The sequence below is a fragment of the Suricata suricatta genome, chromosome 7 (genome assembly GCF_006229205.1).
Source record: "Suricata suricatta isolate VVHF042 chromosome 7, meerkat_22Aug2017_6uvM2_HiC, whole genome shotgun sequence".
Classification (NCBI taxonomy): domain Eukaryota; kingdom Metazoa; phylum Chordata; class Mammalia; order Carnivora; family Herpestidae; genus Suricata; species Suricata suricatta.
The window spans coordinates 124,723,213-124,748,985 of record NC_043706.1 but is presented as its reverse complement, the minus strand read 5'-3'; the positions used below and the strand labels follow the sequence as shown (position 1 = coordinate 124,748,985).

Genomic DNA, 25,773 nt, shown 5'->3' with positions numbered 1-25,773 from the left:
TGGCATATCCCCTCCCACAGGCTGGGTCAGAGCACATCTGTTCAGTGTGTGCCTCTGAGTGTCAGTAATTGAAGGAAGGAGTGTGACTACACAGGGTCCTGCCATTTATGTAAAACAGGCATTTAGATTTTAGAGACCCAACTTTAGAGAAATGTGACTGGGTAAGATGCCTGTAGGCACCTACAAACCAATTACATTCACACCCACTTACTTGTTGTTTGCCATACAAGGTTTCTGTAATCAAAGAGCTCAGTCCTCGGGGGAAGAGAGACACACAGTCCAGCCTTAACAAAAAACTGGCCTGAGATGAGGGACTGTGAAGGCATGAACTAGGTGTAGTAGAATCGCAGAGGAGAGAATAATTAGCCGTGGGAACGGTAGTGAGCAAAACTGAAGACTGCTTGTAGAACAAGCTTATTCTTAAAGGATGAGCTCAGAAGAGGAAGATGTGAATTTCTAGCAAGTAAGTGACATTTCCGGAGAAAGGCAATTATCCAATGTGGTCTTTGTGATCCACTACACTGTTTCCCCTCCCAACTCAGCTCAGGAAGGAGGGGGTGAGGGTGCGGGGTGGCACAGTGCAAAAGTGGTTTCAGGACAAAGAGGCGGAAGAAGCTAGGAGCTGCTGGTGAGTGCGCTCCGTATTACCAAGGTAAAGACAACCACATCCTTTCCAGAAGTAGAACTCTGCCACCACTGTGGAAGATGGATTTGGGGGGAGGGGGGGCAGGGGAGTGTCAAGATGGGAAGTTGTGAGTCAGATTTAAAGGCAATGGGACTGTCAGGGCAAGGGACTATCTGAGAGTCTGCACAAAGCAGGAAGAGGCTACAGGAATGTCTGAAGAGGCTGAAGAAGCGATAAACATAAGACAGAGTTTTGTGTAGGCCTTGGGGACACTTGCACGATTTTGCAGTGACACCATCCCGCAAGAGATGTTGAACAGCGGAAAAGAAACAATACAAAATACGTGTAGCCCCTGAATCCAAAGATATCGTTACTGGTGATAAGATATCGTTACTGGTGACATATAAACAGCCTCTTAGAATTTTATAATATTTAATTCCCATAATTCATAAGAAAATCAAGTAAAATCAATAATGAAAAAACCTTCTCATGTATTTTTAAATGCTTTGCTGCCTAGAAGAAGTAGGAGGTTTTCTGTGAAGTACCTTTTAGAAGCACCAATTAATTTTAATTCTTCAGTACAGGAACTGAGATCATTATTACTTTGGCATAGAATGGATATAAAAAAGAATTTAAGAACTGACATGAACATGACACTGAATAAGAATACGTAGGCAAAATCTCTACCAGCCATGCAGACAAAGGAAACATAGGCAGGTGAAAAAAACAATATTTGCCAACAAGTAACAGAAAACTAAAATTTGCACACAAATAACAAGGCCCTTTTACAAGTTCCGTAGGATGGTAGAAAAACAGTAAACACACAGCTATGAAATACTTTCAAAGTTTACATGTGCTGTGCCAATGAAAGGCATCGTCATTATTTTCAGTATGGGATTCCTACACCAAGCTCATGGATGTGTGTACTACTTAAATGTCCCTCACAGAGCTCCAACATTGTTTGTTTCTATTAGGATGAAAAAAATGATGAAAATTAGTAACATTCATAAGCTTTCCTTTTTTACTTGGAATATGTTAACCTCTAACAAGAACCCTTTTTTTTAAATAGTGATTCAACAATTCCATATATCACTCGATGCTCCTCACAAGGGTACTCCTTAATCCCCATCACCCATTTCACCCATCCCCTCTGGTAACCATCAGTTTGTATTCTATGATTAAGAATCTGTTGGGGTGCCTGGGTGGCTCAGTCAGTTAAGCTTCTGCTCAGGTCATGATCTCACAGTTCATGGGTTCAAGCCCCACATCGGGCTCTGTGCTGACAGCTAGCTCAGAGCCTGGAGCCTGTTTCAGATTCTGTGTCTCCCTCTCTCTCTCTGACCCTCCCCTGCTCATGCTCTCTCTGTCTCTCAAAATTTAATTAAAAACATTAAAAAAAAAAAAAGAATCTGTTTCTTGGTTTGTCTCTCTTCTTTTCCCTTTATACATTTGTTTTGTTTCTTAATCCACATATGAGTGAAATCACATGATATTTGTCTTTCACTGACTTATTTTGCTTACCATTATACTCTCTAGATCCATCCATGTCATTGTAAATGGCAAGATTTCATTCTTTTTTATGGCTGAGTAACATTCCTCAGTATGTATATACTTAGCTTCCTTATCCATTCATCAGTCAGTGGACACTTGGGATGCTTTCATATTTTAGCTATTGTAAATAATGCTGCTATAAACATAAGAGAGCACGTATCCCTTTGAATTAGTGTTATTTTATTCTTTGCATAAATACCCATTAATGCAGTTGCTGGATCATAGAGTTGTTCTATTTTTAACTTTCTGAGGAATCTCTATCCTGTTTTCCACAGGGACTACACCAATTTGCATTCCCACCAACACTGCATGAAGAGTTTCTTTTTCTCCACATCTGTTGTTTCTTGTGTTGCTGAGTTTAGCTTTCTGACAGGTGTGAGGTGGTATCTCATTGTAGTTTTGATTTGTATTTCCCGGATGGTTAAGTGATACTGAGCATCTTTTCATGTGTCTTTTGGCCATCTGTATGTCTTCTTTGGAGAAATGTCTACACATGTCTTCTGCCCATTCTTAATTGGATTATTGATTTGGGGAGTATTGCATTTTTATGTAAGTTCTTTATGTATTTTGTATACTAACCCTTTATTCCATATGTCATTTGCAAATACCTTCTCCCATTCTGAAGGTTGCCTTTTAGTTTTGTTGATTATTTCCTTTGATATGCAAAAGCTTTTTATTTTGATGTAATCCCAATAGTTTATTTTTGCTTTTGTTTCCCTGGAGATATATCTAGGAAGAATTGCTATGGCCAGTGTCAAAGAGGTTACTGCCTATGTTCTCTTCTAGATCTTTTTTTTTTTTTTATGGTTTCAAGGCTCACATTTAGGTCTTAAATCCATTTTGAATTTATTTTTGCATATGGTATAAGAAAATGGTTCACTTTCTCTCTTTTGCATGTGGCTGTCCAGTTTTCCCAATACCATTTGTTGAAGAGACTGTCCTTTTACCATTGGGTATTCTTTCCTGCTTTGTAGGAGATTAATTGGCTATATAATTGAGGGTTTGTTTCTGGGTTTTCAATTCTTTGCCATTGATCTGTGTCCATTTTTGTGCCAGTATCAGACTGTTCTGATTACTACAGTTTTGTAATATAGTTTAAAGTCTAGAATTGTTTTTCTTTTTCAATATTGCTTTGGCTATTGAGGGTCTTCTGTGATGCCATACAAATCTTAGAATTGTTTGTTCTAGTTCTGTGAAAACTGCTGTTAGTATTTTGATAGGGACTGCACTAAATGTGTAGACTGCTTGGATTAGTATAGACATTTTAACTTTGCTCTTCCAATCTGTGAGCATGGAATGTCTTTCCATTTCTTTGTGTCATCTTGGGACCCGCTGTTAATATTAACTGCCTTCAGGAAAGGAAATGGTATGGGGTTGGGGGTGGGGGGGGACTCTAAATGTTCACTCTAAATACTTCTCTATTATTCAACTTCTTCACAATGAGCAGTCTCTCTGCAGTACTTATATAATTAAAGATGCATTTTAAAAATAAACAAGCCAACCACTTTTTTCCTAAGAAACACCATCATAAAATAACAATGAATAAAAAAATCTACTGTGCCTCATGCCTTAAAGACAATTAGAATTTAAATGGCTAAAAAGTGTATGTTGGGGTCATTGAGGGGGAAAAATGCTAACCTGCAAATGAATATTTATTGTAACTAGCTTTGGGTAAAAAATGGTTTTGCTAAGAGAATTGTAAGTAATTAAGAAATAAACAATGCCTTCAAACCAAAGCAAATGAAAGAGTAAAACTTTTCTTTAGAATTAAAAGATATATATTTCAGTAAAGAGTCCACACAAATAGGGAATACAGACACTGTTAACAGTCTTGTAGTTAAACACAAAAAATAAAGAAAGCTGGACTATACAAATCTGCTACTGTGAAAACAACCAAAAAGTCTAAATATCTGGGGCATTCCTTATGGAAGTAAATTTGGCACACATTCCAACTGCCAGTGCCTGGATTGGCTACACTAATAACAACCATGCACGAAAGCTGGATTACTATAACCACAGGACTCTCCTCTGTGTTTTGGAAGACCACTTATTTTCTTTAAACTCCATATTAAAATATTGGTATACATTTGGCAAACCCCAAAATACACTTTTGCTTGCAAGTCGAAAGAAAATTAACCTGTAAGTTTCCCTAACGACATCTCAGATTTAAATGTGAAAACAACACAATGCTCTTTAGAAAAGATGAGAAATCTCTAACCCAGCATTGCTCAACTTTAACACTATTGACATTTAGGGCCAGAAAATTCTTTTTGTATGTTTGTGAGGGAATTCTTGTGCATTAGCTGTAACCTTGGCCTCTGCACACTAGGAGCCGCCCCTCCAATGCACAGCCCATCCCTCCAAAGTTGTGACAACCAGAAACATCTCCAAACATTAATAAATGTCTTGGGGGGGACATTAATAAATGTCTCACTTCAGTTGAGACCCACTGATAATGCAATCAATGCTTGAGCCATAACCAAAACTTACAATCATGAGTAAGGATAATTCTGGTTTTTTAAAGTGGGTAAGAATTATAACTACAGGCAGATAAGGGGAAGTAGATCCACTCACAAAGTTAAATGATTTGAAAATACTAAGTTACACATAACACACTCCTCTTCAAAATTAATGCTTTATTTTTTTAATTTTTTTTACATTTATTTATTTTTGAGAGACAGAGTGAGACAGAGCACAAGCAAGGGAGGCACAGAGAGAGAAGGAGACACCAAATCTGAAGCAAGCTCCAGGCTCTGGGCTAGCGTCCAGCACAGAGCCCAACGCGGGACTCGAACCCACAAACTGTAAGATCATGACCTGAGCCAAAGTTGGTCACTTAACCAACTGAGCCACCCAAGCGCCCTGAAATTAATGTTTTATTCTAAGGTGATCTCAGTTTTGGTATAGAACTAGAATTTACACTTAGAAAAAAAAAAGTTCCTTCCACTACCAACACATACACACACACACAGAAACTTCACCATCTTTATTCTCCTGGTCATTCACTGAAACTGCCCACTGGGGCCAAGAGCTTCCCTCCAAGTTCAATGGTAACCATTCTTATCCTTCTGGATACCTTCACACTGATCTGTAGTCTCCCAGTCCCTCTTCTACCACATTTCCTGATTTTGATTTTTAAAACATCATCATCATAAATTTTGTCTTCATTTTCAATCTTCTTACTTTCTTAACAGCATGCTTTATGCAAATTCTCACATCCATGACATACACATATTTTATATATATATATAAATAATCTCATTTATATACTCTCTCAGAATCTAAATCCAAATATATGTATACATACAACATATTATGTTATATATTAATATACATCCACATTTAAATCTCCTATCACTAATTTCATTTCATTCATTGAAACATATTTACTGAGTGCCTTCTCTGTGCCAGACAGGATACCAAAGTCTATCTTGGGTTACAGCAGTGGGAAAACAAAACAGAACACAAAGACCAAAGTAAAGAGATATCAGGAGGAGAGAGAAGAGAGTATGACTGACTTATTCTTCATCCAGACCTTTTCTAGTAGAAAACCAGGTGATCTGCTGGAGACCACTTCTCCATCTTCCTCAAAGATGAATCATTAAAATCCTGTCTCACCTGACACTGACTTTTATCACTTTCCCCTTAGGTCCTAACATCTGCCCTTTCTTCCAGAACTTCATCACTGTTTCATCTGTTGACATTTTCAGATGTAGGAAAGGATTCTGCTTCTGAATTTTCATGTCCTTCAAATTACCTGCTTGCCCAATGTGATACCATTTATCAATAGACTAGTTCAGATTTGTCTAAAGTCTTCAAAATGTCTAAAGTCTTCAAACACCGGCGTCAGGCACTCAGCTGTCTACTGCTAGCTGGCGATCTGACCACTCTCACCATGCTCTCCCGCCATGTAATCACCCGTCTGAGTATCATGCCGGCTCCTCATTCCTGAAACATTACTTTGACCAGTTTTAAGCAATTTTCTCTTTCTTTAAGATCCAGTTCACCTCTACCAAGAAGCTCTCTTGCAAAACAAAAGGAAACAAATGTGTTCTCCAGCACATTAAGTACAAGTCAGAAATCCCAACTCATGTACATAATAAATGTGAGACTAGGGAAAATGCAAAATATCCAAATAATACATAGTACAGTCTTACATGATAAATTACCATTTTACTCTCTGATAAACTCCTAACAGCCTCTGACCTCTGGATTTACCTCAAAAGCTCCAAGTTTGGGAGTCATTTCTTCAAGCAAATGAAGATCTCTGGAAACCTTGACCTTTAGTTTATTCCACTTTCCCTGAACATCATCAAATTCTTGCTTATACATTCTTTCTACATCTGGAGAAACATTTTTCTCCAAAGCCTTTGTTTCTTCTGCAAGTTTACATAATGTAGGTTTTTGATTCTCAAGGATTTCATCAAGGGCCTAGAAAAAAATTTTTAAAGATTAAAAATACACACAATAATTTGTACAGATGTAATAATATGGGCTATAAATAGTCTAAGTCCACTTTTTAAAAGATATTCAACTAAAAAAGAACTATGTAGAAATCATGAAAAAAAATAAGCATAACCAAAAAAGTTAAAGCTTTCCCTTCATGAGTTGTGCATGGGCCAGAAGTAATATATTCTCCACACTAAAATCCTGTACAACAATACACTCAGTGAGGACAAAGCGTGCAGTGCTCAATGGTTGATCTGTCTGATCTGATGAAATAATAAACAGTCGTATATCTCAAATGACCAGAGAAGCATTTTTATTCAACACAGAAAAAAGAACACATCAATTCAAGTGATACTCATTTCATTAAAGATATTTTAGCAGATTATGAACAGGTTGAGAATTCTAGACAAACTGTAATACAAGGAGAAAATATGTTTTTATTTTATTAGTAATATTTAACATATCTTTCAGCTGAGGTCCTACATTATAGTAACTAACTATCAAATTATAAGGAGTTTATGATCAATTTTGACCACAAATGGCTAATAATTTTTTAGGTAGCTGAGAAAATACCTCAAAGTAAGTATTAAAAATGACCCTAGACTTCTAAAACCTACTGTATATTACCTTTTTCTCCTGCAGGGTTTTCTCCACCTTTGTAAGATCATTCAAGATACTCAAAGATGTCTGGGCCTTGCTTTCTGAATCATTTAGTATATCTTGCAGTGTTTTCAGTGTTTCCAAATATCCATGTCCAGGTTGGCTCTTCAGTTCTGTTTATTTAAAAATACTTACTTTTAGAACACAGTGTTATAACCTATTATTATTATTATTATTATTATTACACATACCATTATCTTCTCTACATAAGTAAATCCTAATAGCTAATCAGTTAAACTCTGTAATTAAAATTTAAAAGCATCCCCACTAGTTACTAAGCTAAATCATTCCACTAGCATTTCTGAGAGTCAGACGGTGACTTCATTCCTGCGGATGTTGATGTTTGAAATATTAACTATCATTTTTTCATTTCATCATGATGAAACGTCTCTCTAAAGATGGTACTACAATGTTTCTTTTGTCTCCTATAATGTCCTTTCCCCCAGTAGCTACACAAAGAACAAAAGAAAAACAGGGTCCCCTCAACCAGTCCTCCCCTGTGCTCAAGGGTGTAGACAAATCGCTATCTACAGAGTGGTGGGCTAGTTACACGGAACATGACAGCCAGGATGCCGCAGGTACTCTGGCAAATAATGAGTGCAAAAGCCAGCCAGAATGACGTCTACCTCAGCCACTGATGTAAAAATCACAGACAAGCAACAGTTGTGTGGTAAGGAAGGAAGCTCATTTGAAATACTAAGAAGCAAAACCAATTAGAAGCAAAAGTTTAAGAAACTAGCAGCATTAGTTACAACTGCCAAAGAGTGTAAGGCACCCAAATGCCCTTGACAAAGGAGTGGAGAAATAAAATGTGGCATGATGCCCACAATGGAATATTATTCAGCATTAAAAAGGAAGGACATTCCGACACATGCTACCAGACAGATGAACTTAGAGGATGCTCTACGAAGTGAAATAAACCAAGTACAAAAAACAAATGCTGTAGGAGTCCACTTATCAGGGTTGTCTAGAACAGTCAAACTCATAGAAACAGAAAGTAGAATGGAGGTTGCCAAGGGCTGGAGGGAGGAGGAAATGAAGAACTGTTGTTTAATGGGTACAGAGTTTCAGTTTTACAAAATGAAAATGTTCTGCGGAGCGGTTGCACAACAATGTGAATATATTTAACCCCACTGAACTCTACACTTTATAATGGTTAAAATGGGGAGGGTGTGTCTGGCTGGCTCAGCTGGAGGAGCACATGACTCTTGATCCTGGGATCACGAGTTCAAGCCCCACATTGGGTATAGAGAATACTGAAATAAATAAAACTTTAAAAAATAAATAAAATAAAATAGTTAATATAGTAAATTTTCTGTTATGCATATTTTACCACAATTAAAACTAAAAAAATAGATTTAGAATTTTTTTCAGTGTCAGGTCAGGAACTGTGTTGTATTCTGTACTATTAAACCGATGCTTTAACGTACTGCTTTCTCAATTTACTGTTACAAAATATGCTTCTATTTTCGACAAGGATCAGTATGAAGGCATGTCTTATGACAGTAAATTTTAAAAGCAATACTCTCAATCATTATTATACCGTAAGTTAACTGAATTCAAGGAACAAAAAAGCATGGTGTCCAAATGCCTTTCCAGAAGAAAGAAAGCAGGACACATTGCTTACCATGCTCACATACAGATTCCTACAACTCACTGCAAACCACGTATTTGCCACCAGGAAGGGTACGGTTTGACATACAGCTTTTAGCATGCATTACCCACAACATTACATAATATAACACAATTCCTGACTTACACAACAGCTAAGGAGAAAAAATAGAACATATGAATGATGAGCTCTCAACACACTGAACAGTTCACATGCCAAAACCAGGTTTATTCCCAAAGTAAAAACTTTACAATTTTTCAGCCTTTGAAAAAGAAACATGATTTCTTTTCAAAGAAGAGATAGTATTGCTGAAGCACTGTGAGCAAAGAGAGGCAAGTGATCGTTCCTCTTAGCCCTCCTAGGAGTGATATTAGCTGGCCTCCTTCAACAAAAGGGAGGAAGAAACCTTCAGGAAACCCCTTAACAGCCATTATACCCCAGTAACATGGTTCAGAGCAAGTGAAAGCTGTTGGCACTTTTACAAACAAGTGTGAATCCAGGAAATACTCCGAATATACTTTAAGGCCCAGAACAGTAGCAGGAAAACAGAATGTGGCTGGTGCAAAACAAGCAGGTGTCTTTGTCTAAAATGGGGAATAATTTTTTTAATGTTTTATTTTTGAGAGAGAGAGCGAGAGCGTGAGTAGGGGAGGGGCAGAGAGAAAGGGGCAGAGGATCGGAAGCAGGTTCTGCACTGACAGCATCAAACCCAGTGTGGAGCTCAAGCCCACAAACCGTGAGATCATGACCTGAGCCAAAGTCGCATGCTCAATCGACTGAGCCACCGAGGCACCCGGGGAGTAATTTTTAAATTAAGGCACAAGGAGAGAGAAGACAGTAGAGTCACCTACTAAGAAAACCAGAGGAGGGGCTTACCGCTCTCTAGCTGTCGCTGGCGATGCTCTAATTCCCGCTGCACAGCGTGGTAGCGGCCCAGAACGGCATCGAAGCCCTGCTGGACAAAGTCCGGGGCAGACGGCTGAGACTTCAGGGCTGAGCAACCTGCACGCGCCATTTCGATCTTGGGGTGGAGGCTGAGGAGGTCTGTCAGTTCCCGCTGCGGAAGAGAAAACAGGGTCACAGGACTCCCTGAAGATGAAGACCCTCACAGAAAGCTCATCAGAGCGCCATTAACCTAAACTTCACAAGACAAGTAGCATATTTTTTAAATACAGGACAGGACATAGAATTCTTTCATGTTCTAGATGGTCCTCTCTTTACCTGGCAGGAGTCCTTCAAACTCGTCAAGGACTGCTGGGGGGATTCGGGAAAGGGAGTGTGTTTTACCCACTCCTCTTTTGTCTTCACGGTCTTTTCGAGGTCATCAAGCTGCTTAAAGTAAGCATTTATATCTTCCTGTAGCTTAATCTTTCTTGCCAGATCTTCCAAATGCTGACATACATCCTTCCATTCTGAGAATACCTTCTCCAGAACATTTTTTATTTCTTCAGCAGGAATACCTTCTACGTAGACATAGAAAATAAGCAGACACTTCATATGTTGATGTAAAAATTGTTTTGAATTTTTTATAAACATTCTGACGTAGGCAAAATAATGAGGCGATGTCACATATAATGGTCATTCCTTTAAGTCCCTTTTAACATAACAAAATTATAATGATGCCGTTAAAAATACCTATGTTTCAGGGGCACCTAGGTGGATCAGTTGGTCGAGTATCCAAATCTTAATTTTGGCTCAGGTCATGATCTCATGGTTCGTGAGATCAAACCCCATGTCAAGCTCTGCACTGTCAGATTTTCTCTCTCCCATTCTTTCTGTCCCTCCTTCTGCTCACACACACTTTCTCTCAAAATAAATAAACTTAAAAAAAATTTTTTTTAAATAACAACCACGTTTCACTCCCTGACCAAAGCAGGAGATGGGAGCTTGAAACAGCAGTTCGGGAGTGGTATTGCTTTCACAAGAGGCACGTCAGTGGAGTTTCAGCCACTGCCTTTTACATAAAGTGTGTGCCTCCTACCACTCTGCTAGCTTCTACACTGAACCAGGGAGATAAAATGAATTACGTGGACCTGTCTGAAGTTCTGACAGGAGAAGGTAAACCCTCTGTCATCACAAAAAAGGGCAGCTGGCTAAACAATCGAGGAGGGAGCTCAAGAGCCTTAGGTGTGACAATTCATAGGCACTGTAGAACGAGTGGTTAGAAGTCCTAGTGGGGCCAGCTGGTGAGGGTAGGAGCATCGGGCCAGCAGCCAGGCCCAAGAGGCTTTGGTGAGCCAACTGGCATGCCCCACACAGACGAGCAAACATCAAAATACTTGCAGTGGTAAGATGATCTACTTTAGAAACACATCAGAGAAAAATACCATTATGTTCATTACTGACATCTTACCATTTTAGCTCATATTTCTGAGAGGAAAAGAATATCCATAGAAATAATAGTCATATGTAATAATAAGTTTTATCACAGTCCTTCCCTTAATATAAAATACATCAAATCATTGAAAACTACTATGAAAAAAGATGGGAAATCTGCAAAGGAGTCTTTATCTCCTTATGAGAGCATGCATGTTGAAAAGAATGGGCTTAACATCTTTATAATTTGAGTAGGAGGGAGGAAAAAACAATGGTGCTTTGTAAATATATGCAATCAAAATCCAGGGGAACGAGAGCCCTAAGGAATAAAATGGCTTGTAAAACAAAAGGTCACTTATGATCCACAGACGATGCAATTTTAAAAATACTACAATATACTGTATCCACAGAAAATCAGAAACGCAATCACGACATGACCTAATTTGAATATATCACCCATGTCAGTTGTTAAAGTTCACTGGTCAGTATCACACAGGTAATAGAATATTAGACCCTGGCAAATCATTCAGACCACAGTCCAAGTTCATTTATCTCTATTAACAGGGTTATAAACAAAACAAATCACCATTTTCCTGACAAACTATCTGAGCAACGGAGATCTTGGCTCTGCTTCTACGGGGTCATATCTGTTCTAAGGGGGCAAAGGAATAACGTGAGCCACTTCATGTTCACGTCAGGGCAATTTATGTTAAACAAGAAAGAAGATTGAGCTGGTAAAATTTTTGAGATGGAAAATTATCACTACTCATCTAGAAAACGGGTAGGAGGTCATTATTCACTGACAATATATTACAACTCATTCATTTTGCCCCTTCAAACCAATTCTCAAAATTTAAGTCTCCTCTCCTGTAAACAGAAGATATTACGAGTTGGACAGATATCAAGTAATAATTAAAGCACAATTTGCACATCAAGCAAGGAAAACTATACATTGCCTTTTAAAATAATTCTTTTAAGTTTATTTCTTTATTTTGGGAGAGAGAAAGCACATGCAAGCAGGAGGAGGGGCAGAGAGAGAAGAAAAGAGAGAATCCCAAGCAAGCTCGGTGTTGACAGGCTCAGTGCAGGGCTTGAGTTCCTGAACCGCGAGATCATGACCTCAGCTGAAACCAAGAGTCAGATGCTTGACTGAGTGAGCCATCCAGGTATCCCAATAACTGTCTTTTTTAATGTTTGTTTGTTTGTTTGTTTGGAGAGAGAGAGAGAGAGAGCATACTTGTATGTGCACAATCATAAGCAGGGGAGGGGCAGAACCATAAGCAGGGAAGGGGCAGAGGGAGGGAGGGAGGGAGGGAGAGAGAAAGAGAGAGAGAGAGAGAGAGAGAGAGAGAGAGAGAGAGAGAGAGAGAGAATCCCAAGCAGACTCCCTGCTTAGCAAGGAGCCAGACTCAGGGGCTCCATCTCACAACTGAAAGATCATGACCTGAGTCAAAATGAAGAGATGGACACTTAACCAGCAGAAGCACCCAGGTGCCCCTAAAATAATTGTCATTTAAAATCATTGTTTTGCTCCCAAAGATCCTGATTTATAAGTTTCCTCTTCCTATAGAACACCTAACTTTTAAATGACTAATCAAAAGCCCAAATCAATAGACCATCACCTTATTAATTACCAAAAGGAATAAAGTATAACATATCCCTGTCACTTACTCTTACTTGAATTTACACTTTCCCATTTATCACTATTGGAATCAAGGGAAAGTTTACAAAACCTAAGACCACTATCAAATTCCAGAGGCTAGTCATAATATACATCATCATAAAACCATATCATCCAAGTACTCAACTACTCCATGTTATTAGTTGACAATCTCTGGGGGGAAAAATAAGCTAAATCAAGAAAAACAACTATAATAGCCATGAAAGTTAAATAAAATATATTATTCCATCTTTTAAAACATTTTTATGCTACCCAAGATACCACAAAAACATAATTCAAATGCACATGGCAGAAAAATCGCATCAAACTTCACTGTGGTGGGACTTTTGATGGAATTATTTTGAAGAAATCAATCAATGATTATTAGAACATCTGTTTTACCAAAGACTTTTTTCTTTTTTTCCCAAAGACTCGTTTTCTGAATGAGTCTCAATCATTTATCTGCATCCTTACATAGGCAGACTCTGGCCAAATTACACTCTGTAAAACCCTTCCTTATGTAAATTATCCATATTCTAGGACTTTTTTCAAATTTCTTGGGGAAAGGGAGGGACAGCAGGAAGCACCCAATTGTGATTTCATTTCTGTTCAACATTTCTGGTTTATAAGAGCAGGAGGATTAATAGCACTAAGACCACACCAAGAGGAGCAATTTACAATACTACAAAATTAACATAACAGATAAAATGGGAGAATAGTGGGGGAGATTTTTAAAAATCGCTTTTATTCCCACAGTATCACAATGCACACACTCCTCAAAAAGCAAGAAAGTAAACTCAGAACATAAGTACCCGATTTAGATCAATGCCCCAGTGCCCCGCTTCCCCACCCCATCCTGAGTATGTCTTCTGAAATAAATAAAATTAGGATGCTGTAATGAATGCATTTCCAGTCCTACCAATGCTCCAAAAATAAAATGGTCATGTGAAATATAAAGGGTTTCCCATGAAATTAAACAAGTCCACATTACGTCACAAAACTCATTCCTTTACAAGGCCATAGATGACATATCCCCCAATATTGCACTTGGTATTTTGCAAGCAGCACTTTGACATGATCTCAGTTTCCAGAGTGTAGATTTCAGTAGATGCCTATTCACAGTAAGACAGCATGTGACAGGAGCTGAACTTTGCTATGACTGCCTCACGTTCTGGGCAAGAAAGCAAAGAAATAAAAAGGTCACATGACTCACCCAAGGACACAAAACTAAGAAAGGGTAGGAGACCCTGAGGTTTCCTATTTCCCAACCTGCTGTTATTCTCACTATAACATAAGGCCTCTGACCAACCCCTCCCCTAAGCAGGCTTCCCCTGTGGCCTTCTGAATCCTGCTGCACCACCTAAAAGCTGACACAGAAATGAGGGCAAATTCAGTACACAGACTCACTGAAGAACCTCACACTTGCACCAGTCAAAGTCTGGTTCCCAAACTATAACACTGATGCATAAGTGAAATTCAACACAAGACTTATTATAATTATTGAAAGAATCAGCACCTCAAGGGAAATTATGGTCTCTCTGTCTCTCCGGGTTTCTTCAAGTAAATGCTTGAAAGAGTAGTCTCCAGGTGGGGTACTCACCCCCAGAGTCACTAACATACTGAGCAAGGTGGATTTTGAATGAAAATGCCATTTTTGAATAAATACTGCTTTATTTACATTTAAAGAAAAAATTAATTACGTTAAATGAATATCTATAGACTGACAGTGGTATACTTGCAAAATTTCCAAGTAAAAAGGCATATATTAGACATACACATATTTTTATATATAAATGTGTGTATATATGTATGTCCCCAGTGTGTGTATATATCATTAAGTGGCATTTTTTTGAATGCAGAAGCAAAAATAATCTAAACGATGTTAAAAACTTTATTTTCAAGGGGTATGGAAAGATGACTCATTCATAAAGAACATGAGGGAACTTTCTAGAGAGAGAAAAATTTTCCATATATTGTTTAATGGGTATAGGTTTGTTAAAACAACACAGCTGTTTCATGTATTTCAAGGTAAGTAAATTTTACTTTTTAAAAACACTATAAACAATAATAATAATAACAAGGGGTAAGGAATGAGCAGAGGTATAGATAATTCAAACATGGCAGAATACCATTAATTACTGAAGCTAGGTAATCAGTATAAGGAGGTCCATTGCTCTGCTTGCATTGTGCATATTTATATTTTCCAGAATAAAAAATTAAAAACTAAAAAGCTTGAAATCTACTACACTGAAGATTCTCATCAAACTAATATTCCTAATTCTGCCTTGGGTGTCTGAGACTTTTGTCAAAGAGTTCTTTAGCAGATCTCCTGAATATTTACCATCACTGGAGAAAGGAACGGGATTTACATGAGAGGTCTTTCAAAGCTAGACCAAAGGAAGAATCATATGCAAAGTGGATATCAAAACTATTCATCTTAACACTCCCAAGAGTCACTGAGGGCTAATGGCAAAGAAGACAAAAGTTCCTAAATACAGGTAAAAATTTCAAAGAAACCGCTTCTCAAATTTATCTATAGGAAGTTACCTGCAATAAATGAGTATATTAATTTGAACATGATCAAGGACCCAATAACCTTAACGAATTGACCTTACTGTAACTTCATTTCCCAAAGATTGCCAAAGTAAAATTTTCTTTTGCCACCCTGTCTCCACAGAAAGTTCCCAATATACAACCTCAAAGGAGGAGATTTTAAAACTGTCTACAGCAGTGGATTTCAACTGTTCTTCTAAGATATCAGAGCTTTAGGTTGTCTGACTCTACATAAAAGCAAAACAACTTCGCTTTTCTCTGTTTTATGTCATTAGCTTCAGCACAGGATTTCATCTGGAAAAAAAGATTCCGCTGCTTAAAAAATAAATCTGAGAAACACTTTTCTAGCAAAAAAGTGTTATAAAAATATATAATTTGTCAAACTGTAAATATTATTTAGCGCTTCCACCTAAAAAACATTTTTAAAAAATCAAGGGTCTCACCTTTTCCCATTTGCTCCAAGAGGATTTGTCCAGTTCGGTTTAATTCATCCAGTCTGGGGCTTTTTTCTGTCTGTTCTTTTTCTAGTGCCTGGAAATAAAATCCCAATGTAAGACTACTGCAAGCTTTCTCCTCAATAAAATGTCCATGCTGTTGTAAGTTTCATGTTTCATGCCCCTCCCACATTCTCTTTCGGTGTAATTGTCAAAGTCAATGTAGGAGAAATACTACAAGACAAAACTATGTATTCCAGGATGCCCAACAGAATTCCAAAGCTGATTTAAATTTCAAAAGGCCAATTCAAACAAATAATATAAAGCTTTGGTTACTTTTATAAGAATAAAGTTGTACATTATAATTATGAGTTCCTATCAAGAGGAAATAATTAAAATTAGTGTTTGAGATCCAAGGTATCTATTCACATAACCTCTGTGGCTATGCCACCCAACAACTGTTCGAGTCAAATGAATTGGATATTCTATGACAGAGATCACTGAACAAAAATTAATTAACAAGAAAAATAGAAATATTTTTAGCCTTACTATTTGTTGATTTTATATTAAGTTTAGGATCTAATGTAAATTTCAAACAGCATAATTCATACATAATTTTTAAACTACAACAATACATTTTGGAACCCATACTGAAGCATTTTGTTCCTTATATGTGAAGAGTGGCTCTGAATTTTAATATTTGTGTCTCTATACTTTGATATTCTCAATGTCCCTACATTTCAGAGACAGGGAAGACAAAATCTTTCCAAAATTAGTAAGAAAGGGTTGAACAAAATCAGGAACACACACACACACACACACACACACACACACACACACACACGTATATGCATGTACAGTCAGTATTTGACATTTCTCCCTTACTTAATTCGCAACTGTGAAAATTAACTACTCAATTAACGCCCCTAATAGCACAATCAAAACTTCTAGGCAACCCATATTACTTCAACCAGACAAACCAGAGAAGAATCCTACTTCTAACTTCTATACATATAAACTCTATCAAATAAACTATTCTACTTTGATTTGCACAACTTTAATAGAACTAAGTAAAACAGCCATTTTACAAAGATTAAGAAATAACAAGAGATTCAAAACAACATCACTTATTTTTGTTAAACTAAGTAAGTATCAATGCAAAGTCACCATCACACTGGAGAAGAATTACTACCTGTTTCATACATATTGATTTCTTTGCTACTTCCTATGGTGATGACAGGTTGAATGAAAGGTTCCCCACCCAGGGGTTACCTCACCTGGTACAAGTTACTCCTTCACTTAAACCCAATTAAGCTGATCTTAATTTGCAAGGAAAATTTGAGATAAAAGTGATGGTTAAATTTTCATTATTTTACTTTTTCCAAAATTTTGGCATCTAACTACTTGTCTAAAACAGCAAAATACATAAACTTGTAAACATTCAAGGAAAACATAGGAGCCGCCAATCATGCCTCATAGTAACACACAGTTTCTATAGTAACAATTTCTAAAAGTGAAGTTGTTTCTAGATCATAGGTTGGAAATTAACTTATTAATATTTTCTGGAACTTGGTTCATAAAGATCACTCTCACTTCCAAATTCTCTGCCATTTCAATGCCTTGGAGAAGTGGGTTGTTAAATGCTCGTTAATACCATCTACTGGTCTTTCAGAACTGTAAGCGTAGGAAATGATGGAGCACATCTCTCCTTTCTGGCCCTCCCCAGTCCCTGTAGAGAGGGCTCAGATAAGGGTGCATCTAGGTTAACAACCTTCCACATTCCTCTTTCCTCAGCCATCATTCCTTCCATCAGCCAAGAACTTTGCTGAGGGGGGTTCAGTGGGAAATTGTCCTCACTTCTAAGCACTCACAGGCAAGCACATAATGACATAAATGCAAGAAGGACTTTCACAGACATATAGTCAAAGCAACATAGTAGTCAAAAGACCAACCACTTAACTCTTCCTAATGAGGCTAAGGGAGGCTTAGTGGAGTAGAGGGCTTTCCCAGCTGTACAGCACAAAGGCTTAATAAGGGCCATTCCGCACAAGGAAAACAGTGTGTGGTGAAGGCAGGGAAGCGAGAAAAGAGCAGGAGTCAGGAGGCCTGGAGCCCAGGGTGCGAGTCGGAGACCGGCAGAGGCTGAGGCTGGGCTCACAAGGAAGCAGCACCATCCCGGAGGCCCTTGCAGGCCAGGGCGCTAAGGCATTGATTGAGATTTTGTCCCCATTGCAATGGGAAGCCACTAGTTAATTGCAAGTGTGGGAGCTGCCCGATCAGATTTCTATTTTAGAATAATCATTGGTCACAGAAGCCGAGGGCTGTGAGAATAGAAGGGAAGGGAAGGGTAAACGGCAGCAAATGCTACAGAGGCAGCAGGTGGGATGAGAAAACAATCCTTTGGATTTAGAAACCAACAGTCAACGGTGACCACTAAGTAAGAGCAGTTACAACGCAGTGATAAGAAGTCAGTCTTAAGTCAGTCTCAACTTCTCATCCAAACGCAGAATGTCAGCCAGGGTCTGACACACCTAGCATTAAACCGAACAAAAAATAAACTATCAACACACAATGTGTCTACCTCCGCCTCTGCTCACGGCGCCCCCTGCCTGCGGTGCCCTTCACACCCAGCTCCCAAGCAAGCTCCCTGTGGTTCCAGCGTGGTGCTACCTCACCCCTGGACTTCCCCAGTGTAGACAGACACAAGTGAAACCCTGGCCTCCTCTCAACCTCCACAGGGCTACCAGCTACTAGCTTATACCACTGATATTTACACACATCTTGTTTTGGAAATGTTCTCCAAACTCTCCATAGACAAACTGCATTGCCAGTGTAGACGGCACTACAGACTTGCTCTAGGTGTCCAAACCCTTCGTGAAAGGCTTTCATGCACTTAATAAGCACCAAAGACGTAAGTTACTACAATCTCCTGGTACAATTTACAGTCACACATAAGGAAGAAAGTAGCAGAGCTAAGATCCCATACATTTTAACAGTATTTATTTATTTTTAATGTGTCTTCTCTAGTGAAAATATACCGAAGGAATTGTGAGATTTGAAATCATCTGTTGTATTCAGTGAGCAAAATATCTTCAGCACACAAAGAAATTTTTAGGGACTAGATTAAAGTAGATCTAATCGAGGTAAAAAATAATAATACCAATAACTGGACCACCTTAGAAAATGATCCTTCCTGCACATCACAGAGGTTAAGGAAAATGGGTCCAAAAAATTCCTCCTCCACACAGGGGTCTGACTGCCAGCCAGCTTGATGGACTGAAAATTCACCATGATGTCCTAAAAGCTACCTTGTGCCTACATTTATTTTACAGGCAGCCTTTGGATCCCATCACACCTTTATGTCACCAGCAAATCTAACCTGATGTCATATTTTATTCACTAGGATGTTTTTGTTTAATGTTTTACCTGCAACTTCTTTTTCACTTCTGAAGTCTCTTGCATCTTCTTATACCCTTTTATCTCTGCGGCCTGAATGGCAGTCTTTGATTTCAAAATGCAGTTCAGCAGCTCAGCACTTACAGCATCAAACCTGATTTAAGATTCAGATGTTACTATTGGTCATTCTGATCCTTCTATTGTTTCACTCAGCTTAAGACAGAGCAATCAAAACACCCCTCAGGCATGTGCTTTAAATATTCCTCAAAAAAAAAAAAAACAACAACACAGACACATAGTAACCATACAAAATAAAAACCATACATTTATAATTAAAAGTTTGAAAAAATGAATATTCATAAATTATTTTTAATAATATTTGAGCTTTGTAAGAAACATTTGTATTTTTATAAACTCCTGTAGATGACAAAAAAACAGATTCAATTAGAAAATAACAGAAAAAAGAAGGTACAGATAGTCTTAAAGTTAATGCCTTCTTGCATTTAATGTAATTATTGAGCCCGGGATATGCCAGGCGCTGGACTGGGCTCTTGACATGAAGGTAAATCAGATGCGATCCCAGACCTAGTCTAGGAGGAGCCATGGAAAGTAACAGGCGATCAATCACCCAAGAACTTGCCAGGTGCTGATTCCAGGAATTCACAGGAATGGCTCCGAATTTAGTCAAGGGAGGATGGCTTCCGGGAGCACAACAGCAGTACTGTGTCCAGTAAATGTTTTCATTGCAAAGTGAGAACAAAGAAGGGAAGGACCCCACTGCGCACCAGCCAGTGATCAGGCATGGCTGGAAAAGTGAGTACTAGGCAGGGAAGGACAAGGGGGTAGGTCACGCAGCCTGGGCTCAACCAAAGGGCAAGGGAGAGCCAGTGCAGGGTTGAAAGCATAGGACTGACATGATTGTATTTACCTTCTAGTGTTCACTGAGGAGAAAGAAAAAGGGAGGCAAGACCAGAGAAGAACAGGCTGAGGCAGTACCCCGAGTCAGAACTGAGATGTGACGGTGGGGAGGGAAAAGCGTGGACAAAGCTGAAGGAGGTGTGGAAACCACGGTCAGGAAGAGCAAGAGAACTGACTGTGGTCCATGTACTTGGCCCTTTTCTAAGTGTTCTGTGCACCTTCTTAAGTAATCCTCACCACAAACCTCAGACACCTATACTACTACTATTATCTCTGCCCCAGGCCACAAAGCTGCGGAAGGTAGAGCTCGGGTTCCCACCAGGTAGTCTGTCCTCACCGGCACAGGGCTTCCCAAAACAACTTCTGGGTATTTTGGGGTACTTTTAGGAAAGCACAGGTTGTCTGACACTTCTTGGGAAACTAGGTTAAAGTGTTTCTGGTGATTTGTGAATATTTGGTTTTTCATCAAGATAAATTTTCCTTGTAACTTGTGAAGGGATTTTGTGACACTGTAGGTAAGTAACCAAGGGTTGAGGTGTCCCTCAAACAGCAGCATCTTCATCCTGTCATCTTAACAGCAGATGTCTATTTAATCTTTCAGAGAAGAGGAACACCATCCCAAAACCACACATTTAAAAGGACCTTGGAGACTTAGGCCATTTCTGCACTTAATATGAACAAAGGGTGATGTGAACACTACAAGGTCGCAATGGTCTCAGGTCACGGTCACGTCAACAGAGATCTACATTGTAGGAAAGAATCATCCCTCCATACCTCGAGCAGGTTAAAACAGCCACCAGCAGCACCAAGAGAAAAGAAGAAATACACTGCCATTTCCGAAGCGTGTATTATAAACTACCCTAAGCCCATATCTGCTCAGGCAGCCCCTTTTAAGACAAGCTAATAGTGGTTTCTACAGCAGACTGAAGGTATTAAAGGGTCTGGAAACCATGTCACACTAGCAATGGTTAAAGATCCTCTAAACTGGAGGCCGTAGAAGAGAGAATAGGAAAGCCCCTCCAGTACTCAGGAGGTACCACACTGATGCCACTCCGCATTGCCCCCGGCTGCAGAAGGAGCAAACATGGGGAGAACTGGAGGGGGCAGACTTGGGCTGGGCATAAAAATAACCTTCCTAATAATGAGATCTCACTTCCTTCTATCATAATAAACTGGATGTACACAAGCTTCTTTGTGTCCAGGAATTAACTGAAGGAAGTTCTGCATCAATCAAACCACAGACTGGAGGCCTATGGTCCTCACAGCTGGTTGCTCAACTAACAGACATTCCCCTCCCCACACTTTTCTCTGCGGCCCAAGTCCCCCAGAATGCAATGACAGGAGATCAAAATGGCCAGACAGCCTCACCCTCCCATGCACCCCTGGCAGGGACAAGTGACTGAATCGTGGCCAGTGAGACTGCGGGGGAAGTTAGCCAACGTTTTCCAGGCAAGGTCTTTCTCCTTGATGTAAGAAAAAGAAGAAAAAAAGGCAAATAAGGAAATACTAGTGTTCCTGCATATAAATCAGGTCATACAAGGATGTTATGCCCAGTGCTACAGTAGGATCTTGGGACCAGAGAGGACGAGCCTGACGGTGAAAGCCCTGCTTCCAGACTTGTAATGTGAGATAATCAATGACCTCATTGCTGAGGTCACTTTTGGTACAGCCTTCTGTTTCCTGCAGCAGTATGCACAATACCCAACATGACCATGTTTAAGATTTTATAATAATGCACGCTTAGTCTTTACAACCTTCCCTCCTTCCAAATGCACAAAGCTATGTCTGGAGAGACACGCTGGCAGATCTACCTGGCATAACTAAACAGTCAGGCCACACAAGATCTATGGCACTATTCACATCAGAAGCATCTTCCTCCTGCGCTGCCTTGGATCCAAAAGCAAAGGTTTCACAGCCGCCGCCTGCCTTGGAGGTACTCTGGCCCTCCAGGGAGATGCTGGTAAAAGGCTGAGAAACACAGCCTTATTACCAAAATGAAAATCAGCCTGTAAAACTGGAATGCCACTTCATCTAACAAAAGCTAAATTGGGGGAAACTGTATCATTTTTATTCCAGCCCAAAATAATTGCCCATTAACCCAAGCACTCGGATCCTCCTGTAAAAGGGGGAGAATGAAAGGGCTGATGTAAGGATCAGATGCTATAGCATATCTGAGGCCCATTACCTGGGTGTCACACAGCGCAGCTTACCAGAGTATCTGACGTTAGTAAATGCTCACTATAGATTAGCCGCGATTAGTCCTTTTCTAAAGTTCCCGAGTCACCTTTAAATCAGTAAGACCAAAAAAAAAAGGCTTTTATGTCAAAGATGGATCCTTAAGGCAAACATAAGAATCTGACAAAGGAATGAACAAAAAAAGACAGAAAATGTGAAAAAAGAATGAGGGGGGGAAAGGAAGCAAAAGGGGACTACAAAGGAATGACTTCCCTGAATTAAGTATTGTTGACGGGCAAGTGGAAGGAGGAGAGGAGTTAAGGAATAAAGAGACCTATCTAAAGCAGAACTGCAGAGTTCTCACAGTGAAAGACAGAGTAAATGAGGGATCATGCACAGTCCTAACCTCCCCAGGTAGAAGATGGAAAGGAAGAAGGAAGGGTTCTCAACACGGGTGTCCAGACTGAATGCAGGATAAAGAAAATCACCTGAGCCCATTTAGATGCTGCTTAGCCAGTGGGAAGGAGAACATTGGAAGACTCTGGGGTAGTGAGTGGTTCAGCAGCTGAATTTCCATAACAATAATTACATCTTAATTTGCATATGATTCGTGATTAGTACAAATACATTGTGTGCGGTACAGTGTTTTCAAAAATTTCTCTCTCTGTTCTCACTTTTTCTTAGCTTCCAAATCCACAGGAATCTGTCTCTTCTTTGGGGGAGGAGGAGGAGGCAGTTCTTGCTTGGACCTTTTTGTAGTTACTTGTTCTCTTACGCGAACAGTCTCCAAAAGATCCTTCTGAGGAATCTGGGACATCCCCAGCTTGGCGACAGCCTGAGTCACCTGAAGTATAAATCAGCCAAACGTTTTCATGTTTTGTCACAGCTTTATTGAGATATAATTCACATGCCATACCATTCTCCTTTGAAAATACACAGTTGAGTGGTTATCAGTAATATTCAGAGCTATGCAACCATTCCACTTTGCACTTGCAGAAGAGTTTTATTGTCCCCAAAAGAAACCCCGTACCTATTTATAATCCATCACTCCCCATCCTCCTCTCCCCACAGGCCCTGGTGATTACTAATCTACTAATTATCCCTCTGGATTTGCCTATTTTTGATACTTCATATAGATAGAATTACAGTGCGTTTAATCTTGTGACTGGCTTTTGGTGGTTAGCACAGTGTGTTTTCAAGGTTCATTCACTGTCAGTACTTCACGTGTTTAACTGCCAAACAATATTCCAGTGTCCGGATAGACCACGTTTGTTTATCCATCCACCTGTTGATGGAACATTGGCGCTATTTCACTTGTGCGCTAGTATAAATAATACCGCTACAAACACCCATGCACAAAACACAGTTGCATTTTCAATCAATTTACTAACACATTTTAAAAATTTTTTATGTTTATTTATTATTGATACAGAGAGAAACAGAGCATGAGTGGAGGAGGGGCAGAGAGCAAGGGAGACCCAGAATCTGAAACAGGCTCCAAGCTCTGAGCTATCTGCACAGAGTCTGACCGGGGCTCGAACTCACAAACTATGAGATCATGACCTGGGCCGAAGTCGGGCGCTTAACCAACTGAGCCACCCAGGCGCCCCTAATACATTTTTTTAAATGGATAAGATTATTTAAGATTTAAAGATGATTTAATGGATTCGTGTCTAAGTGCTATCAGTCACTAAGGGTTAAGTTACTGGGTATTAGTAAGTTTTTTATTTTTTTTTTACGTTTTATTTAGTTTTGATACAGAGAGAGACAGAGAATGAGATGGGCAGAGAGAGAGGGAGACACAGCATCAGAAGCAGGCTCCAGGTTCTGAGCTAGCTGTCAGTACAGAGCCCGACGTGGGGCTCAAATCCACGAACGTGAGATCATGACCTGAGCTGAAGTTGGAGGTTTAACTGACTGAGCCACCCAGGCACCCCTAGTAAGTTTTTTAAAGATCTATTAAAATTGCCTTCAGAAAAGGAATGATTTGTTTACATGTCACTTTCTCAATTTTACAGTAAGTCAGGCATAAGGAGCCTACTTTTAGTTTGCAGTTTACCTACTATTATTTTATTTCATAAAAACTAAAACTAACCTGAACATTTAATTTCTATTTCATGGTACAACACATAATCCAAAGCAAAAGGTACCTGGTTGGAGGAATCTTCTAGTCTCTGAACCAGAGAATCCCATCTCTGAGTTAGTTCCTCTGAGTCACTGTTGATCTTCTTAGATGCCTTGGGATTATCAAGTAACTGACCCACATCCTGGCCAATCTCACTCAGCTGATCCAATGCCTGACGTTTCATTTCCATGTCTTCCTTCAAAATCTAGTATTTCAAATACTGAATTAGAGGACTCTCTTTTAAAAGGATGCTATATTCCTGCTCCCCAAACAGAAAATGTAGACATATATCTCATAGTAAATTTACTTGCTACACAGTTCAGTAAGGCTAAAACACAAGATTCCTGGTTCTAGATCATTATATGGCCGCATTCTAGTAATGGTTAGTGACTCATAATCTGTATTCACTAAACTGCGTGAACAGTGATACGGATGCTAAAATGTCACAGGTTTACAAGACAGATGCTGGATCGACACCACTTACAGCCAGTCGTCGAATGCTGACACTCAGTTCCTTTTGGTCTTTGAAGTTGCTCGTCTGGACTTTATTTAAAGCCTCTTCTTTTTCAGTTAGCCAAGCTTTCAACAAGCACTACATGTAATAACAAAAGTTGGAAATGTATTTGGAGAATCATTTGGTCATTCAGTTCAATCAAGTTCCCAAGTCTCTAACGTTTATACTTGTAGAGGCTTCAAACACCTCGGGTGTCTACCTAGGGTCGGGAGGACTTCAAACGCCCAAGCTCAAGGTATGAATGGCCTAATATCTTTCTTTAAGACAATATCCTTCTCCGATTTGCACCAGATCACCCTGACACTAGCCCTACATGTGGGAAATTAAACTAATTCTCAGGAACATAGGTAGATCTAAATGACTAAATCCAACTATGCAAATCTCCAAAAGATCCTCATTATAACTCTCCAGAAGCAGAAAGGTTCTTGGGAATTGTCCTGTGCCAGCTCCTCATTTGAGGGAGGAAAGAGATATAAGCCATTATATGTCCAAGATCACCTGGCTGGTTAACGAGAGAATCAAATCAAACACCCACACCCTAAAACTAACGGTTTTTCTACAGAATTCAGGAAAACCATAGTAATGTTCCAGGTTCAACAACAATTGTGACTAGAAGAGAATGTTTAACCCTAGTCCAAAACCAACATACAGATATTTAAACCTCATTGGCCAACATGCAGAAGATGTTTAGTAATGTTTAGTAATATAGAAAGATAAACTTGAAAGAGGGGTTGAAAACCACATGACTGCATTGAGACAATTTTTCCCAAAATATAGTATCTATC

The 25,773-nt window shown here is 39.2% G+C and overlaps 1 protein-coding gene across 1 annotated transcript in view; it reads right to left on the bottom strand.

Annotated features, from left to right (window-relative positions):
- The window catches only part of UTRN (utrophin), a 507,319-nt gene that overhangs the window by 336,078 nt on the left and 145,468 nt on the right, over nt 1–25,773 (bottom strand). Inside the window, exons 15-23 of the mRNA XM_029943246.1 lie at nt 24,959–25,066; nt 24,500–24,679; nt 23,024–23,193; nt 19,287–19,410; nt 15,870–15,957; nt 10,119–10,360; nt 9,774–9,954; nt 7,253–7,398; nt 6,395–6,607 (exon numbers count right to left, since the gene is read on the bottom strand). Coding sequence (XP_029799106.1) covers nt 6,395–6,607; nt 7,253–7,398; nt 9,774–9,954; nt 10,119–10,360; nt 15,870–15,957; nt 19,287–19,410; nt 23,024–23,193; nt 24,500–24,679; nt 24,959–25,066 — 1,452 coding nt within the window. The remainder of the gene's footprint in view (nt 1–6,394; nt 6,608–7,252; nt 7,399–9,773; nt 9,955–10,118; nt 10,361–15,869; nt 15,958–19,286; nt 19,411–23,023; nt 23,194–24,499; nt 24,680–24,958; nt 25,067–25,773) is intronic.